Below are 17,248 nucleotides of genomic sequence, written 5' to 3'. Positions count from 1 at the left end.
AACAGCACTGGCTGCTCTTGCAGAGGACCTGGGTTTGATTCCCAGCACCCAAAAGGCAACTAACAACTGTTCGTAACTCTAATTCCAGGGGATCCAATGCTCTCTTCTGACCTCAATGAGCATTGTACGAAGGTGCACCTACCTGCATGCAGGCAATGCACTCACACACATAAAATAATAATAAAGACCAAGGTCTTGAGTCCCCTATCAGGAGTGCCTTTCCTGGCCCTAGCCTCATCAGCTTATTTCTATCATGGCTCTCACTAGTATCTGTGACTGCTTTCTGTATTTGTTTACTCTCTCCCACCCCACGTTGTCATTTAAGCATCATGGGAACAACAGTCTTTTAAAATTTTTATTGAATTTTTTGTGTGTGTCATACAGAACTCTGCCTCCCGAGTGCTGGGATTAAAGGCGTGCGCCACCATGCCTGGCCTGAATTTTTTTTTTTAATGTGTATGCGTGTATGGCCTGCATGTAGGTAAGTGCACCCATGTTATGCAATGCCCTTGGAGGACAGAAGAGGCTGTCAGATCCCCTGGAACTGGAGTTACGGACAGTTGTTAGCTATCAGGTGGGTGCTGGGATTTGAACCTGGGTCTTCTGCAAGAACAACCAGTGTTCTTAACCACTGAGCCATCTCTCCAGCCCTGGAAAATTGTTTTTATAACTGCCATTTCAAACAGCACTAAAGTTTTAATAATATTGATGGCACGTATGAAGTGGATGCTATGGTTTGAATAGTTTTGTCCCTCCAAAATTTATGTTGAAGTATTTAACAGTATTAAGAGATGGGGCCTTTTGGAGGTGATGAGGCTAAAGGGCCCTGTCTTTAGAATGGATGTTGTTTAAATAATAAAAAAATAATATGTACTTCATGGAAAACTTCCAACCAAAATCAAAAGGTTCTGGCAAACCTCTTTTGCAGACCTGCCCATTACCATTCTAAAAACAGATCTCTCTTACGATGTGGTGTACTCCCCTACCTTCTTCTCAGTAAGTTCTAAAGGATATATAGCATATATATGATGCATATGTCTGTGTGTGTGCCTGTGTGGTACATACATGTGAGCATGGGGGTGCATGTACCAGTGCACACACATGCAACTGTCAGAGCAGGACATCTAGTTTCTTCCTCTGTAGCTCTCCAAATTACTGCCTGAGGCAGTCTCTCATATATTGAAAGCTTGCTGTTTTGGCTAGGCTGGCTGGCCAGTGAGTTCTTGGGAACCACCTGTCTCTACCTCCTAATGCTGGGGTTACAGGCACCCGAAGCCATTAGCTTTTTATGTGGGTGGTGGGGATTTGAACTCAGGTCCTCATGTTTCCACAGCAAGCACTGTTACAAACTGAGTCATCCCCCAGTCCCCAGGTATATGATTTTAAAACCAAATGCAGTTACACTCATATTCTTCAATAACTTGTTGGTCTCATTTAGCATACGGGGACATCTCTCCACAGCAGCACTCCATTATTTTAACATTGAACAGGATAATTAACAATGTGATAATGGATCCATTCATGTGGTTCAAATGCTTTGCTTATTGCATACAGCTGATTAGTCAGTTGGGACATGCATTTCCATACAGTTGCTTTAACAGCTGTTACAAGACTTACCCACTGGAATGAACTAAGTGGATGTGCTTGCTCAAGGACAGAGTGAAGTAGGAGGAGCCAGAGCCAGAAGTTCAGAAGACGTTTAACCCTGCGCCTCCCTCTCTTACCACCCCCCCATTCTTTGCTCTTCCTTCCCCCCCTCAAAAGTTTGAAGTATAATGTAATAAACTAAATTGTGCCACACTCCAAAATTCATTATGTTAAAATCCTGAGCCCCAGTAACTAAATGTGACTATATTTGGAGATGAGGCCTTTAAAGAGAGAATTAAGTAAAAATGAAGCCGTGGATAGGTGCTCTAATAAAAGGAGGAAGAGACACCATGGATGTAGACAGAAAAAAGGTCCCACACTGAGATTCAATAAGGACAATCATCCACAAACCAAGGAGAGAGGCCATAGGAGAAGCCAACTGCTAGCACCCTGGCCTTGGATTTCCTGCCTCCAGAACCATGAGAAAATGTGTTTCGACTGTTCTAGCTACCTAGGTGGTGGTGTTTTGGTATGGCCACCATCCCAAGCTAAAACAGTTATTCTAATTTACTCATTATAAATGTAACACGAAATGATTCTTAGCAAATTTGTGTAGTTGTAGACAATCACTACAATCCAGTTTTAGAACACTTTCATCTCCTTGAAACATTTCCCTGAGCTGGCTTTCAGTAAGTCATTTCTACTGCCTGCTCCAAGCAACCATTAACCTGCCTTCTGATGGCTTTTTCTAGGAATTTATTATAAGCAAACACATACAAAGTGTGGTCTTGGTCTGGTTTTTTGGAATTAGCGTAATGTGTTTGAGTTCCATATTTTAGCTGTTTCAGGAACATGTTCCTTTTTACTGTTGAGCAGTGGTCCATGGTGTGAGCATACTACATTTCCTGTATCCATTCACTAGCTGATGTACATGAGGGTTGTCTCTTGTCTGGGGCTACTGTGAATAATGCCCTGGGAACGTTTGCATGTGTGTCATTGTGTGAAAATCATTTTCTTTCCAGACACTATAGTCACTCATTTAGATCACATTATTATACATGGTTTAAATTATTTTTAAGTGATTTGTATGTAATTTAAAAAATAAGCAGAAAGAAATGCCTGTTTTGTGGGAGTAAAGGCACTGTTTTGCTCATTAGTGTGTCTCCAGGTCCTAGGTGTCTGGCTTTATGAAAACAAATGTGGAGCTGGAGAGATGGCTCAGTGGTTGAGAACTTACTGCTCTGCAGAGGACCCAGGTTCAGTTTCCAGCACCCACATGGCAGCTAACAGTCACCCTTAACTCTGGTTTCAAGGGATCTGACACCTCCTTCTGGCCTCTGGTCACTGCACACATGTGGTGCACTTACATACACGCAGGCAAAACACTCATAAATAAATAAGTAAATAAATAAAATTTTAAGTGGGAGCCAGGCTTGGTGGCACAAGCCTGTAATCTTAGTACTTGGGAGTGGCGGCAGAAGGATCAGAAATTTGGGGCCATCCTCAGTGACATAGCCAGTTTGAGGCTAACCCGGGATACCTAACATCTTGTTTCAAGAAATAAAACTAAGAAATGTGAAATGAGTACTGCAGCACACCAAAAGATTAACTGCATTTGCCTTGGCTGAACATGTATAGGTAATATTTTTCCCTTCTATATTTTCCATAAGCAGAGTATATTTGCTTGACTAATACAAAAGTTAATAAAAATTATAATAATCACATACTAATAGTTCTTCACTTCTGTGGGGTTGGTTTTGTACATTTGGGTTTATGAAGGTGCTCTCTCCTGCCATTCACCCCTGAAGAGGGAAATGAAGCTCTCAGCTATAGTTGGGTTAGGTCATAGGGTCAATAAAGTCATCTTTTAAAAACATTTACTTTATTTTGAATTATGTGTCTATATATATGTGTCTCTGTGGGGGTATGTGCACATAGTACAGTGCCAGCAGAGCCCAGAAGAAGGTGTCAGATCCCCTGAGTTATAGGTGGTAGTGAGCTGTCCAATGTAGTTACTGGGAAGTGAACTCAGTCCTCTGAGCAACAAGTACCCTAAACTACTGAGCCATCTCCCCAGCTCCCTGAAGAATCATCTTTAACTTGAGCTTTAGGAAGCTATTTAGGTACTTACTAATGGGGCTGGACGAGCAGGAAGAAGAGAGAAAAGGTAGTTCTCACAAGCCAACTGTTGAGAGGTTCCGAAAGGGCAGCCAAGGTGTGGTCCAAGAACCAAGAATACCTGCATCAACTTTACTTATCAGAAATGCATATTCCCTGGCCCCACACTCTACCTATGATTCTAAACTTCTCAGATGAGACTTACTAATGGGTTTTTGTTTTGCTTGTTGAGACAGGGTCTCACTTTGTAATTCAAGTTGGCCCTGAACTCACAATGTAGGCCAGGCTGGCTTCAAACTTGTAGTCCTCCCTGTGTCAGCCTCCAGATGCTGGGATTGCAAGTACATGGCTCCACATCCAGCCCAGCTGGGTTTTCTTAGCAAACTCTCCATGTGACTTTCCATATGCTCTTGTTTGAATAATACTGCTCACTCCAGAGCATAACAACGATTTGCCTCTGAACCCAGCTACCAAAAGAACCCAAAGGAACACATTCAAACCATCTCCTCAAGTGTCCTGTATTGATGGATTCCATTTCTGTTTACCTGCTTCATTCTTGAGTACAGCCCCCTTACGAACTTTCTTGTACAGAATCCCACAGAGGGTCAGGATCAGAAGGAACAGCAACACTTGATTAACTGAAATAAAATGGAAGCACATCAACTTCAAACCACTGAAAAAAATCAGATGGCAGTGTAAGTAGATATACAGTGGGGTCTTTCACTGAGCCACAACATATGGGGTGAAGCGTTGACCTGGTACACTGTGGTAAGGATCAGCAGAGGAGGTATAGTAAGACCCAGCGCTAAACCCAGTCTGACAGCAGAGGACTCAAACTTAATCACCATGGGAGGCTGCCTTTGCATGAACATTTCATCTCATATGTGAAAGTCAACATTCCTTTAATGCTTTTTATGAGCCAGTGCTAATTATGAGCACATGTTTGTAAGTTGTCAGACCCAGTTGTATGTCAATTAATTCAAATACCAGTCAAGAAAAATGTGCAGAAATTCTTGCTCTGGGTAAAGGGTTAAAAGACCTCAGTCCTTCTAGTTCAAAGCCTCCACCTGTTCCACATTAGTGATGCTCTTGGGATCAACTGAGAAGTGGAACCATGTAGGACAGCATTTCTTAACTATGGAACATTTACTACTGGTTGTTGCTGAGATGACTGGGGACGTTTGTATTCAGAATTAAGTAATAATAAATCTTAGTATGAAAACTCCAGTCTCTGATTTCACATGCTGGCAAGCAACAAAAGCTACTCAAAACTGAACATTCTTCTCATTAAACTTATAGCTTTAATTTTGTATTTATTTTTATTTTATGTGTATGAGTGTTTTGCTTGCACCCATGTCATGCAATGCCCATCGAGGCCAGAAGAGGGTGTCAGATTCCCTGGAACTGTAGTCATGGAAGGTTGCTAGCCATAGTGTAGGTGTTGGGAACCAAACCTGGGTCCTCTGCAGGAACAGCCAGGACTCATAACTACTGAGCCATCTCTTTAGCCCCTGAATGTATTTTTTAAATGATCTTTTTATGGCAGGAGATAAGTCTTTTCTCATTTACAGAAAGAATAGAAACGTTCTATTATAACACATACTTACAAAGTTTAAACATGAATCAGTTTAAAGAAAAGTTTAAAAGTAATGCAGAGGACAGAAGGAATGTGCATGATGAAAAATGAGGAAGATGGTGTGTGGCCGTAAGGGTGGGCACAGGCCCAAGGTGTGGAACCTGTTGGAGAGCCAGTGTGTGTCTCAAACCTGTAATCGCCAGGAGGCAAAGACAGGAAGTTCTTGGTGAGTTTGAGGTCAGCCTGAGCTGTATACTGTAAGACAAAAGCTTAAAACAAAGAAAATGTTGGGAGGAAGGGAAGGTGGCGGAATTTAAAGTTGGGCTCAACCTCATTCCTACCGCCTCCTAGCTGTGTGTACTTAGCTTACTCAACTTCCTGAGCCTCTGTGAGCTCATCTGGTCAATGGGAGCAATAATAATAAGCATTACCTCACATTGTTGCTTTGAGAGTTAACAGAGGCAATGTAGATGCAATAAAGACTTTATAATTAAGTACCATTGCTTTTCTGCATGAAAATAATTTATTGGCCTTATACTGTCTTATTTTCTGCCCTGCTTCCTGCCCCCCCCCAGCTTTTGTCTTCCTATTTCTAAAACACAGGCCCTAGACAGTCTTAGATACATTCCTTCCAAAACTATATCTTGAGCCTCAGTGAGGTAACCTTGTTTGAGGTCCAGCTTTCCACTCTCCCTCCCACCATTTCTGGGTGAATTCAGCCACAGATAGCCACAAACTAGGGAGAAGCGAAAGGTAAAGGACAAAGTTTTATAGTTAACCATTATGAATGGTTAACACTCACCGGCCACAGCCATTTGGGAGGCAGAGTCAGATGGATCTCTGTGAGATTGAGGCCAGCCCTGCTCTACATAATGAGTTCCAGCCCAGAGGAGACTACAGGAAGACCTTTTTTCAAAAACTAAACAAACAATTCACTTGCTACTATGTTTGAAGAGGTGGCCAATGTCTAACCCTTCCGTGACTGTTACTACTGACATATACATAGGGTTGTTAGACTTTAAAAAAATTAGATTAAGGGGCTGGAGAGATGGCTCAGCAGTTAAGAACACTGACTGTTCTTGCAGAAGACCCAGGTTCAAATCCCAGCACCCACATGGCAGCTAACAACTGTCTGTAACTCCAGTTCTAGGGGATCCAACAGCCTCTTCTGTCCTCTGCGGGCATTGCACAACACGGGTGCACTTACCTACATGCAGGCAATACACTCATACACATAAAATAAAAATAATAAAATATGAAAAAAATTAGATTATGTCCCCTACAATATTTGGAACACATACTAAAAAAAATTATTCCTTGTTTATGTGAAGCTCAAATTTAACTGGATGCCATTTGTTTTCATGTAAATCAAGCAACTCTAATCTGAGAGTAATAGTGACCACATTGGGGTGCTGTGTTTCCCCAAACTCACACCCTTTTGTTCTAAAACCAGGAGAGAATGTAGGTTTTAAAAAGGCCTGAAGGGGGCTGGAGAGATGGTTAGCCACAACTGTCTGTAACTCCAATCCCAGGGATTCTGAATCCCTCTTCTGACCTCCATGGGCATTGCATGGCATGGGTGCACTTACATGCATATAGGCAATATACTTATACACATAAAATAAAAATAATAAATAAAGGGGCTGGAGACATGGCTCAGAAGTTAAGAACACTGTTCTTGCAGAAGACCCAGGTTCAAATCCCAGCACCCACATGGCACCTAACAACTGTCTATAACTCCAATTCCAGGGGCTTTGACAGCCTCTTCTGCACTCATACACATAAAATAAAAATAATAAATAAAATTTTAAAAAGTAAATAATTTAAAAGGTCTAAAGATTCCCTTAAGAACAAGAATGCAAAGTTAAAAATCCTTAAACATGAATATGAATACTTATTTGGCATGAGTAAATAGGTTATAACTGAAAGTTTTATAGAAATATGTGATCCATGATAATATATGACTCACAGCAAGTCTGCTCCTAACCAAAATTTTAGCATCATCCCATAGGAATCAATGTGAAATGATACCAGAAATTGCCTGTTACAAAATGATCCATGAGGGGCCTAGGGAAAAGGCTCAGCAGTTAAGAGCACTGTCTGCTCTTGCAGAGGACCCGGGTTTGATTCCCAGTGCCCACATGGTAGCTAACAACCAACTCCAATTCCAGGGGATCCGATGCCCTCTTCTGACCTCTGTGGGCATTGCACAACACGGGTGCACTTACATACATGCAGGCAATACACTCACACATAAAATTTTAAAAATAATGAATAAAATATTTTACAACTTTTTTAAAGGTGGAATCTTACTTTTTCGTAACAGAGCCATGTGTGTTCACCTGGATAAGAACTGGGACCTGTGGATTGAAGAATAAAATATTGCTTAAGAGAAAATCAACAAGTTATCAAGTTTTAAGAACTGCATTTTCCTTAAAAATCTGATATGTTGTAAAGTGTGTATCACTTTTATAATTCTGGATCTGGAATTTGGGGAAGAAAATAGGCATTTTTTGTATGTGATCTTAGTTTCTTTCCCTGTTGCTGTGATAAAATATCTTGACAAAAGCAACTTTTGAGAGAAAGTGCTTATTTTGGCTCACAGTTCAAGGGCACAGTCCTTCATAGTGGGGAAATCAAGGCAGCAGGAGCTTGGAGCAGCTGATCACATCACATCCACAGCCAGGAAGCAGACAGTAATGAATACTGTGCTCAGCTCACTTTCTTTTTACACAGTCCAGGATTCCGGCTCAGGGAATAGTGCTACCCACAATGGGCAGGTCTTCCAACCTCTATAAACTTAATCAAAATAATCTTCCATAGGCAGCGACAGAGGCCTGTCTCCCAGGTGATGGTAGATCTCATCAAGTTGACAGTTGAGATTAACCTTCATGCATGTCAACACACTTCTTCCAAGAGCAAATCTTCTAACTGAACTTAAAAGGGTCCAAACGGGTGATCATTTCTCTTCAGGTTTTTTTAACACTCTGAAGAAAGAGCCCCATTAGCTTTCTTGGCCAGCAGAGTAAATGGAACTACACAGAAGTATCACAAGGAGAGCTCTTGGATCTACAATACGAACCCTGTGCCTGTCTTTTTGCTTTTTTAATGAATGAAAATTCTTTGATAAGGAAATGTTTCCATCTTCAAGATTCCTTGGTGGAAACAGACCATCCTTGATGAGGCATACTTTATATTCAAGCCAATCATTCATTCATCCAGCATTTGTTGAGCTCTTACTAAAAGCCAGGCATTGTGATGTGCTAAGGATGCACCAATGGACAAGATGGTCCTGGTCCCCATCCTCAAGGAGCTTTCAGTCCAGTGGGGAAAACAGTTAAGACATTAACAAGTTATCAGGGCTCGAGAGATGGCCCAGTGATTAAGAGCACTGGCAACTCTTGCAGAGAACCTGGGTTCGGTTACCAGCACCCATATGGCAGCTAGCAACTCTGTTAACTCTAGTTCCAGGGGCTCCGAAGCCTGGTTTCTACTGGTCACAGTCATACATACTGCAGTTACTAGTGTGAGGGTTTGGATTGGTTTGGTTTGTGGGGTTTTTTTTTTTTTTTTGCTGTTTTTGTTGTTTTTTTTTTTTTTTTGCCTACAATATCAATATAAGTGGAACAATTTCAGTTGGAGATAAGTAAAAATATACCCCTTTTCTTGTTTAACTACATAAAACCCATTTGAAATTTACCCATACACCTTTCAGGACTATGTGCCCAGGCTAAAGGTTGGAATTGTTGGGCAGATTCAATAGACACATGGATTACAGTGGCACAGAAAGGCAATACTGTGTTTAACACTTAGAGAAACTGCTGCTCTTAACTGCTAGGCCATCTCTCGAACCTCAGTTGATGTTCTTACAAAGTTTACATGGAACAGATTCTGTAACCAGCATGTCCCTCTGAAACAGGCAATCAAAATGGATAGCAGCTAGAGATAGGTAGAACAGACCCATGCTGTTCCAACCAGCGGCAACTTGGGAGCCTAGAGAATATCAAGTAAAATGAATGTACAAGAGTCAAGCACATGAACAGTGAAGTCCAAGAGATCACACACACACACACACACACACAGATGCACACACAAATGCATGCACATGCACACACGCATATGTACACACACAAATACACATGTACACACACATACACATGCACCACTGTGCACATGGATACACACACACACCCTGCATGGTTATTTAGCTAACCACTAAGAGCTTCAACAATCATACTATCACCTGTTCTTATTTTCCATCCATTCAGCTTTTCACGTGCAGTTCTTTTTATTTTGTGTGTATGAGTGTATTGCCTGCATGTTTGTAAGTGTACTGTGTCATGCAATGTCCATATAGGTCAGAAGAGGGCATTGGATCCCCTGGAACTGGAGTTACAGACAGTTGCTAGCTGCCATGTGGGTGCTGGGAATGGAACCTGGCTCCTCTGCAAGAGCAACCAAGGCTCTCTCTTTTTTTAAAAAATATTTTCTTTATTATTTTTATTTTATGTGTATACGTGTATTGCCTGCATATAGGTAAGTGCACCCATGTCATGCAATGCCTGCAGAGGACAGAAGAGGCTGTCGGAGCCCCTGGAACCAGAGTTACGGACAGTTGTTAGCTGCCATGTGGGTGCTGGGATTCAAACCCCGGCCTTCTGCAAGAACAACCAGTGTTCTTAACTGCTAAGCCATCTCTCCAGCCCCGCAACCAATGCTCTTAACCACTGAGCCATCTCTCCAGCTCCCTCACATGCAGTTCTTGGCATCACAAATTCGATTCTAAGAGGCCCAACAACTAGCTAAAGTAATTCCAGAAATAGCTTTGTTTTTATGTTGTTTGTTTTTGATAGGGTTTTGCTATGTAGTCCAGTCTGGTCTAAAACTTGTGTTCCTTCTGCCTCTAACTCCCAAGTGCTGAGATTATAAGCATGCATCACCATATTCAACAAGGGACAATTTCTTTTTTACATGTACATATATTTTTTAAATTTTATGTGTATGAGTGTATTGCCTGCAAGTATGTGAATGCACCGTGTCGTGCAATGCCGCGGAGGTCAGAAGAGGGCTTTGGATTCCCCTGGAATTGGAGTTAAGGATGGTTCCTAGCCATCATGAGGGTGCTGGGAATCAAACCCAGGTCCTCTGCAACCGCAGTCAGTGCTCTTAACTGCTGAGCTCTCCAGCCCCAGGGACAATTTCTTTTAACAAAACAGGTCAACTGCTTCTTCAAAGAACTAGAGTTGGCCTTTAGAGAACAGTTTCTCTGCTACATGTTAACAGATATCAGCATGATCATCACCTGGTTCCCTAACTTAGCTACCATGAGCTTCCAGATCAGAAAGATTGCTTCACCCAGGGCAACACAACTGGTGCTGTGTGAGCGACGTCCAAGGTGCCTTGTTTTTGCTGCTTTTGTTTTTGTTTGAAAGGGCTTCCTTCCTGTGACACATTTACCAAAGCTACATTTATCAAATCAGCTTCAAAATCTGATGGTGTGATTTTAATGTTTTAAAATGTGCATAACGGGCTGGAGAGATGGCTCAGCAGTTAAGAGCACTTACTGCTCTTTCAGAGGACCCGGGTTCAATTCCCAGCACCCATATGGCGGCTACGAACTGTCCTTAACTCCAGTTCCAGGGGAATCCGAAGCTCCTTCTGACCTCTGCAGCATTGCACAACACGGGTGACCTCACATACATGCAAGCAATACACTCATATACAAAATAAAATAATAAATAAAAAAAATTTTTTTAATGTGCATAACATTAGAATTCACTTTTCTGATTGTGTCAGTCTATGAATCTCAACACTTGCATAAATTCTTTTTCTTTGTCTTTTAAAAACAGATTCATATAAATTGTATATATGTAGGGGTGCCATGTGATATTTTAATACATGATACATTTTTAAATGTTCAAATCACACTAAATATATGCATCTCCTCAATTTTCATTTATTTATGCTGAAGACATTCAAAAATCCTTTCAACTTTAAAAAAATAACTTCAGGGAGGAAGAGACCTTAAGGGAGGTAGGGGAGGGGTTAATGGAATATGTGCTGCTCGAAAGTAGAGGGGAGACTCTCTGCGGAAGGAATGGAACTAGTCAGAAGCGGGCAGGGGCTCAGGAAACACAGTGAAGGAGGGGCCAAGTGAGAACAAAGTACAATCGCACATGTATGAAAATTCCATAATAAAACCCATTACTACTTTGCATACAACTTAAACATTAATTTGAGGGGCTGGAGAGATGGCTCAGTGGTTAAGAGCACTGGCTGCTCTTGCGCAGAACCCAGGTTCAGTTCCCAGCACCCACATGGCAGCTAACAACCTTAACTCGTAACTCCAGTTCCAGGGGATCCAATGCCCTCTTCTGGCCTCCTCCAGCATTACATGCACATGGTGTACTTACATTCAGGCAACACTCATACACATAAAACTTAAATTAAAAAATTGAAAAACATTAAATTGAAAGATTAAAATTTAAAAGTTCAGTACATTGTCTTTATTTATAGTTACCCTAAATCCCAAAGATTTTCCTGCCACCAGCCTCTAGCCCTTGGCACACTGATCTGTTATGTCTCTAGAGTTCTGCCCTTCCCAGAGTATCATGCAAGTGGAAGCATACAGCCTGTAATCTTTTGAGACTCTCTTCTGAACCTGGTGTGGTATAACATGCCTTTAATCCCAGCACTTTGAAGGCAGAGGCAGAGGTAGGTGGATCTCTGTGAGATCAAGGCCAGCCTGGTCTACATAGCAAGTTCCAGGCCAGATGGGGCTACAGGGAGAATCTGTCCCAATAAAAAAAAACAGGAGTTGAGACCCTCTTCTTCTTTTCTTCCCTTACCATAATACATTTGGGATTCACATGTGGTATTTGTGCATATTAAGATTACTTTTTTGTGGCTAAATACAATTCCATTGTATGGAATATTTACCCATGCACCCACTTAAAGACTTGGTGTTGTTTCCAGTGTTCTGTGATTGTGGATAGTGCTTCTATAAACACTTGTGTGCAAATTTTTGTGTGAATGTGAGGGAAAATACCCAGAAGTGCCATAGCTGAGTCATTTGGTAGTTGTGTCCTTAACTTTTTAAGAAACAGCACATCTGTTTTCCTGACTGGAAACATTTTCATTTTGCATGCCCACTGACAAGGTAAGAGACTTGCTCTGTGTTCTCATTACCACTGTAATCAGTTTTTTTTTTTTTTAATTTTAACTGCTCTACAGGATGCTGTGATTTGAATTAGAGTTTCCTAATGACCATTGATATTCAGCATCTTTTTATGTGTCTCTTTGCCACATTCAGATATAGTGAAGTGTCTTTAAATCTTCTTCGCTATTTTTGTAAGATTGTTTTTTAATTTTCAGAGTAGTTTATATATTCTAGAGACACGTTCTTCTTTGGCTATGTGATTTTCAAGTATTGTTCTTCAGAATATAGCTTCTCTTCATTCTCTTAATCAATTTTGCAACACAATCTTTTCTTTTTCTCCTGAGACAGGGTCTTGCTGTGTAGCCAAGACTGGACTCCATCTTGCAATCATCATGTCTTACCCTCCAGAATGCTGAGATTACAGGTGTGTGCCACCACAGCCAGTCTGACTTTCTTTAAGACAGAGTCTTATGTAGCCCAGGCTGGCCTTGAACTCCTAATCTTCCTCCTGGGTGCTAGAATTATAGGCATGCCTTACCACACCCGGTTTTATTAAGTGTTAGAGAGAGAGGCCAGGGCCTCTTTTATGCTAGGCAAGCACCGGACCAACTGAGCTACATCTCCAGCCACCCCCAGCCAGATTTTGATTAGGCTAAACTCATCATTTTTTTCTTTCTGGATTATGCTGTGAAGTTATACTAAGGACACTGGGTCTCAACCCAAGGTCATGTTGATTTTCTCTTATGGTTTCCTCTGAGAATTTTATGATTTTTACTGTTGTTGCTATTTTATAGTTATTGGTTTTGTTTGTTTTGCTTTTTTGAAACAGAGTCTCACTATGTAGCTTTAGCTGGCCTGGAACTCCCTAGGTAGACCAAGCTGGCCTCCAACTCACAGAGATGTGGCCTGCCTCTGCCTCCCAAGTGCTGGAATTAAAAGCATGGGCCATCATACCCACCCTTGAGAGTTTTACAAATTTGCATTTACATTTTAATCCATTTTTACAGATAGCTTGAACATAAATTAAATTCCATTTTTTTATGAGATTGAGATCCAGTTGTTCTAGGACCATTTGTTAAAGAGACAGCTCTTCCTCTGGAGTTGAGTTTTTTTAATATTCTGTTTATTATCTTTATTCTATGTGCATGAATGTTTTGCCTGTATATGTGTAAGTGCACCTGTGTCATGCAATGCCTGTGGAGGTCAGAAGAGGGCATCAGGATCCCCTGGAACTGGGAGTCATGGACAGTTGTTAGCTGCCATGTGGGTGCTGGGAACCAAACCCAGGTCCTCTGCAAGAGCAGCCAGTGATTTTAATTGCTGAGCCAGCTCTCCAGCTCTGGGAGTTGAGTATGAAATGTGACCCCCCAAAACTGAAAGAGAGTTAACATAAGTTTGGGATTCTCTTCTGTACTGCGTATAGTAAGGATCATAGATGAGATAGCCATGAGTGGCCTAAAAGTAAGCTATATCATCAAATAATGACCCAATAATGGGGCTGGAGAGATGGTTCAGCAGGTAAGGGTGCTTGTGCAATCATGAGGACCTAAGTTGAAAATTCAAGACGCCATGTAATAAGCCAGGCGTGGCTACACATGCACCTGTAACCCCAGCACTGTGGGATGCAGAAACAGGAGGATCACTGGGGCTTGCTGGTTGCCAACCTAGCTCCAGGTTCAGTTGGAGAACTTGTCTCAAAGGAATAAGGTGTGTAGTGATTGGGCAGGACACCCAGTGTCCTCGTATGACCTCCCAGTGCTCACCCATATACATTACATATACACATACACATGTTCCCCACTCTACATGCAAAGATCCATAATGTTCTCAGAGTAGTGCCAGGGTCAAGAAGGAAAGAAAGGGGCTGAGCCAACAGGAAAAAGTTTTGGCCAAGCACTTCCCCAAATCCAAGTCCTTTAACTTCACAATATCCTGGCATGCTTTTTTTTTTTTTTTTGTGGACTGAATTCAGAAAAGTTAGCAGAGCATCTCTTCTCAAAATATACCTGCTGTGTCTGTACTTCCTGGTTTTCCCAGTTTACAATTTTATCTGTGTACTCTGATACTCCTAAGGAGAAGGAGGCAATAAGAAAAATGCAGGTGGGGGCTGGAGAGATGGCCAGCGGTTAAGAACACTGACTGTTCTTGCAGAAGACCTGGGTTCAAATCCCAGCACCCACATGGCAGCTAACAACTGTCCGTAACTCCAGTTCCAGGGGGATCCGACAGCCTCTTCTGTCCTCCGTAGGCATTGCACAACACAGGTGCCCTTACCTACCTGCAGGCAATACAAGCATACACATAAAATAAAAATAATAAAATATTTTTAAAAAAAGAAAAATGCAGGCTAGTAGGGCATTTCAGTGGGGAAGAAGAAGTAGTTTAACCATTACATAAGAACTTCATATTTTTTTTTTTTTGAGACAGGGTTTCACTGTGTAGCCCTGGCTGGCCTGGAACTCACTATGTAGACTAGGCTGGCCTCCAACTCATAGAGATCCACCTACTTCTGTCTCCTAAGTGTTGGGATTAAAGGTGAGTGCCACCGTGACTAACCTCTAAGAATTTTCTAAAATGTTATCTGTTAGTCTGAAAATCTAAAATTAAACTTTTAATCACATTTACATGTGTAATTACTTCCTTGTGGCATTTTGCCATGCACTTCAGTAGATAGAAACTGACTTCCTTTATTTTTCTAAAGTTAATGTACCATAAATAACAATTTGTCTTGGAAACTCAGTTTATTTTAAAATTAACTGCTTGCTTCTTAATTATGGTCTTTCAAAGGAACTTCTGATCTTGACATTTGACTGCAGGCAGATGACTGTAGACAGCAAACAGAATAATAAGCTTAAGCCATCAGCAGAGAGAGCCTGCCTGAGAGAGGAAGGTGGGTGTGATGGTACCCCATTTCTGAACCAGAGTGAGGATTTGTTGGAAGTAATTCAGGCAATGCATCGCCAGAGATTTGAGGCAAGTCTTTAATTCACTGTACACAGCCATTCACAATGTCTTTTTTATTTTCCTGGCCTCAGCCTGCATACCCAGGAGCTCAAAGTACATTCTAGGTGGCCCTCCTCTGCCCCTTTTGAAATAGCACACTGCTTAGGATTTTTCTGAGATCCATGTTTCAGGTATTTTTTTATCCATTTGCAATTCTAAGTGATAAGCATTCACCTAATTTGAGGGGATAATGTAAACTCAGAATGGTCTTTGGCATGAGGGTCCTCCTCCCATTCAGTGAAGGAGCCATCTGGTAACTTGGGAGCAAATGAGGCCAAGTACAGTGAGCTCAGCTCTGAGCTCTAAAGGGAGCTCCTCCCTGGGCATCTCCACTTAACCAAGCCAATAAAGTTCCCTCTTGCTTCCTAAACTGCTTGAATGAGGCTCAGTTTCTTGCAAACAGGATCCCTTACAAAAAGATTTGCTATGATCAAGATGGTATGTATATGTGTGTGCATATCCATGAGCATGTCTGTGTGTGTGTGTGTGTGTGAGAGAGAGAGAGAGAGAGAGAGAGAGAGAGAGAGAGAGAAACAATTTGAGCCAAGCTTAGGCTGACTAGGTACATTACCTCCTTTTATTCTTACAATATTTTTTCAAGTGATGATATTGCTATCTTTATTTTTTAAATGAGGAAAAGTGAGTCAGGAAGGTTCAGAAACCCCAACATCCACAGGGTCTTCGTGATTCTCTCCACAGGGTTCCTTTGCTTCAGTTTTCTGAAGCTTGTTCTATTTGCTGTCCTCAGCCTCCACACAAATGTCAAAATCACATAGTTGGTCAATGGTAGAGTAGGTATTAGCCATTAGGGTTTTCAAAATTCACTAACCACAAAGTTCCAGAATTCTTAGGGCCAGGCCAGTTACACCAGGTGGCTGGTAAGTTGGTTCCAGGTGACAGAGTTCATTGTGCTGAACTTTCACAGCACACAGTAAGGTGGGTCTGCTCTTCCTGAGCCAGGTTACTGTGACTCTGAGACGCTACTCGGTCCTGCCAAGTACTGGCTCAGCTGAAAAGGGGGATCCCCTTTCCCTGACCAGCAGATCGCCAACTCTGAAATCTCCATAAGGTCAAGCAAATGCCCAGGAAATTAGTAATGCATATGGAACCACAAGCACCACAGTGAGCTGAGGAGGAAGGAAGTCCCAGAAGCTGATGCTTGTAGGAACTCCTAAGTCAAGGGGCTTCCCTTGAGGAGCAAGGGGTTCCACAGAAAGCCTGCTTTACAGAGCAGGTGGAGAGAAAAATGTGCCTCAGTGTAGAGTGCAAGGCCCTGGGTCCCATCCCCAGCACTAGGGGAGAGAGGGGCATGTGGGAACTGCATCCTCCTCTCCCTCTCCTTACAGTTTCTTCTCTGCTCTGATAACATTGCTTGCTGAGTTTCAAATGATAGCCAAATGGTGAGGACACAGCAACTTCTGAGAGTATCAGCACCAGATAGAAATCCCTTGCCAACATGGCTGGTATGCTACTAGGTTAGAGGGGGAACAGTGAAATGAGACATACCAGGGTTCAAGTCCTAGCACCGTCATACATAAGAACCCTGCCCTAAGAAAGTTAAGATACAATAAGATACACTGACTATACTATCACTTTGTGACCACCATGCTTAATAGCTAATTCAAGCTCCCCCTGCCAAAAAAACAAAAACAAAAACAAAAAAGGAAAACAATGAAGTGAACATTCTTAGCATTAATAATGGAACAAATTGAAATCCTGTGTCCCAAGATGTGATGAACATGGATATATTCCCACTGATGGCATTCCATCAACTTCTATTAAGAATAGTGCACAGACAAATCTAA

At 41.8% G+C, this 17,248-nt stretch overlaps 1 protein-coding gene across 1 annotated transcript in view; it reads right to left on the bottom strand.

The window, feature by feature from the left end:
• Positions 1 to 17,248, bottom strand: part of Glt8d2 (glycosyltransferase 8 domain containing 2) — a 47,524-nt gene that overhangs the window by 19,045 nt on the left and 11,231 nt on the right. Inside the window, exons 2-3 of the mRNA XM_008843153.3 lie at positions 7,595 to 7,641; positions 4,251 to 4,343 (exon numbers count right to left, since the gene is read on the bottom strand). Of these exons, the coding sequence (XP_008841375.1) occupies positions 4,251 to 4,343; positions 7,595 to 7,613 (112 nt within the window). The 5' untranslated portion in view covers positions 7,614 to 7,641. The remainder of the gene's footprint in view (positions 1 to 4,250; positions 4,344 to 7,594; positions 7,642 to 17,248) is intronic.

Source organism: Nannospalax galili, unplaced genomic scaffold (assembly GCF_000622305.1).
Source record: "Nannospalax galili isolate Female #2095 unplaced genomic scaffold, S.galili_v1.0 scaffold39, whole genome shotgun sequence".
Taxonomy (NCBI): domain Eukaryota; kingdom Metazoa; phylum Chordata; class Mammalia; order Rodentia; family Spalacidae; genus Nannospalax; species Nannospalax galili.
This window is presented reverse-complemented; position numbering and strand designations above follow the sequence as displayed.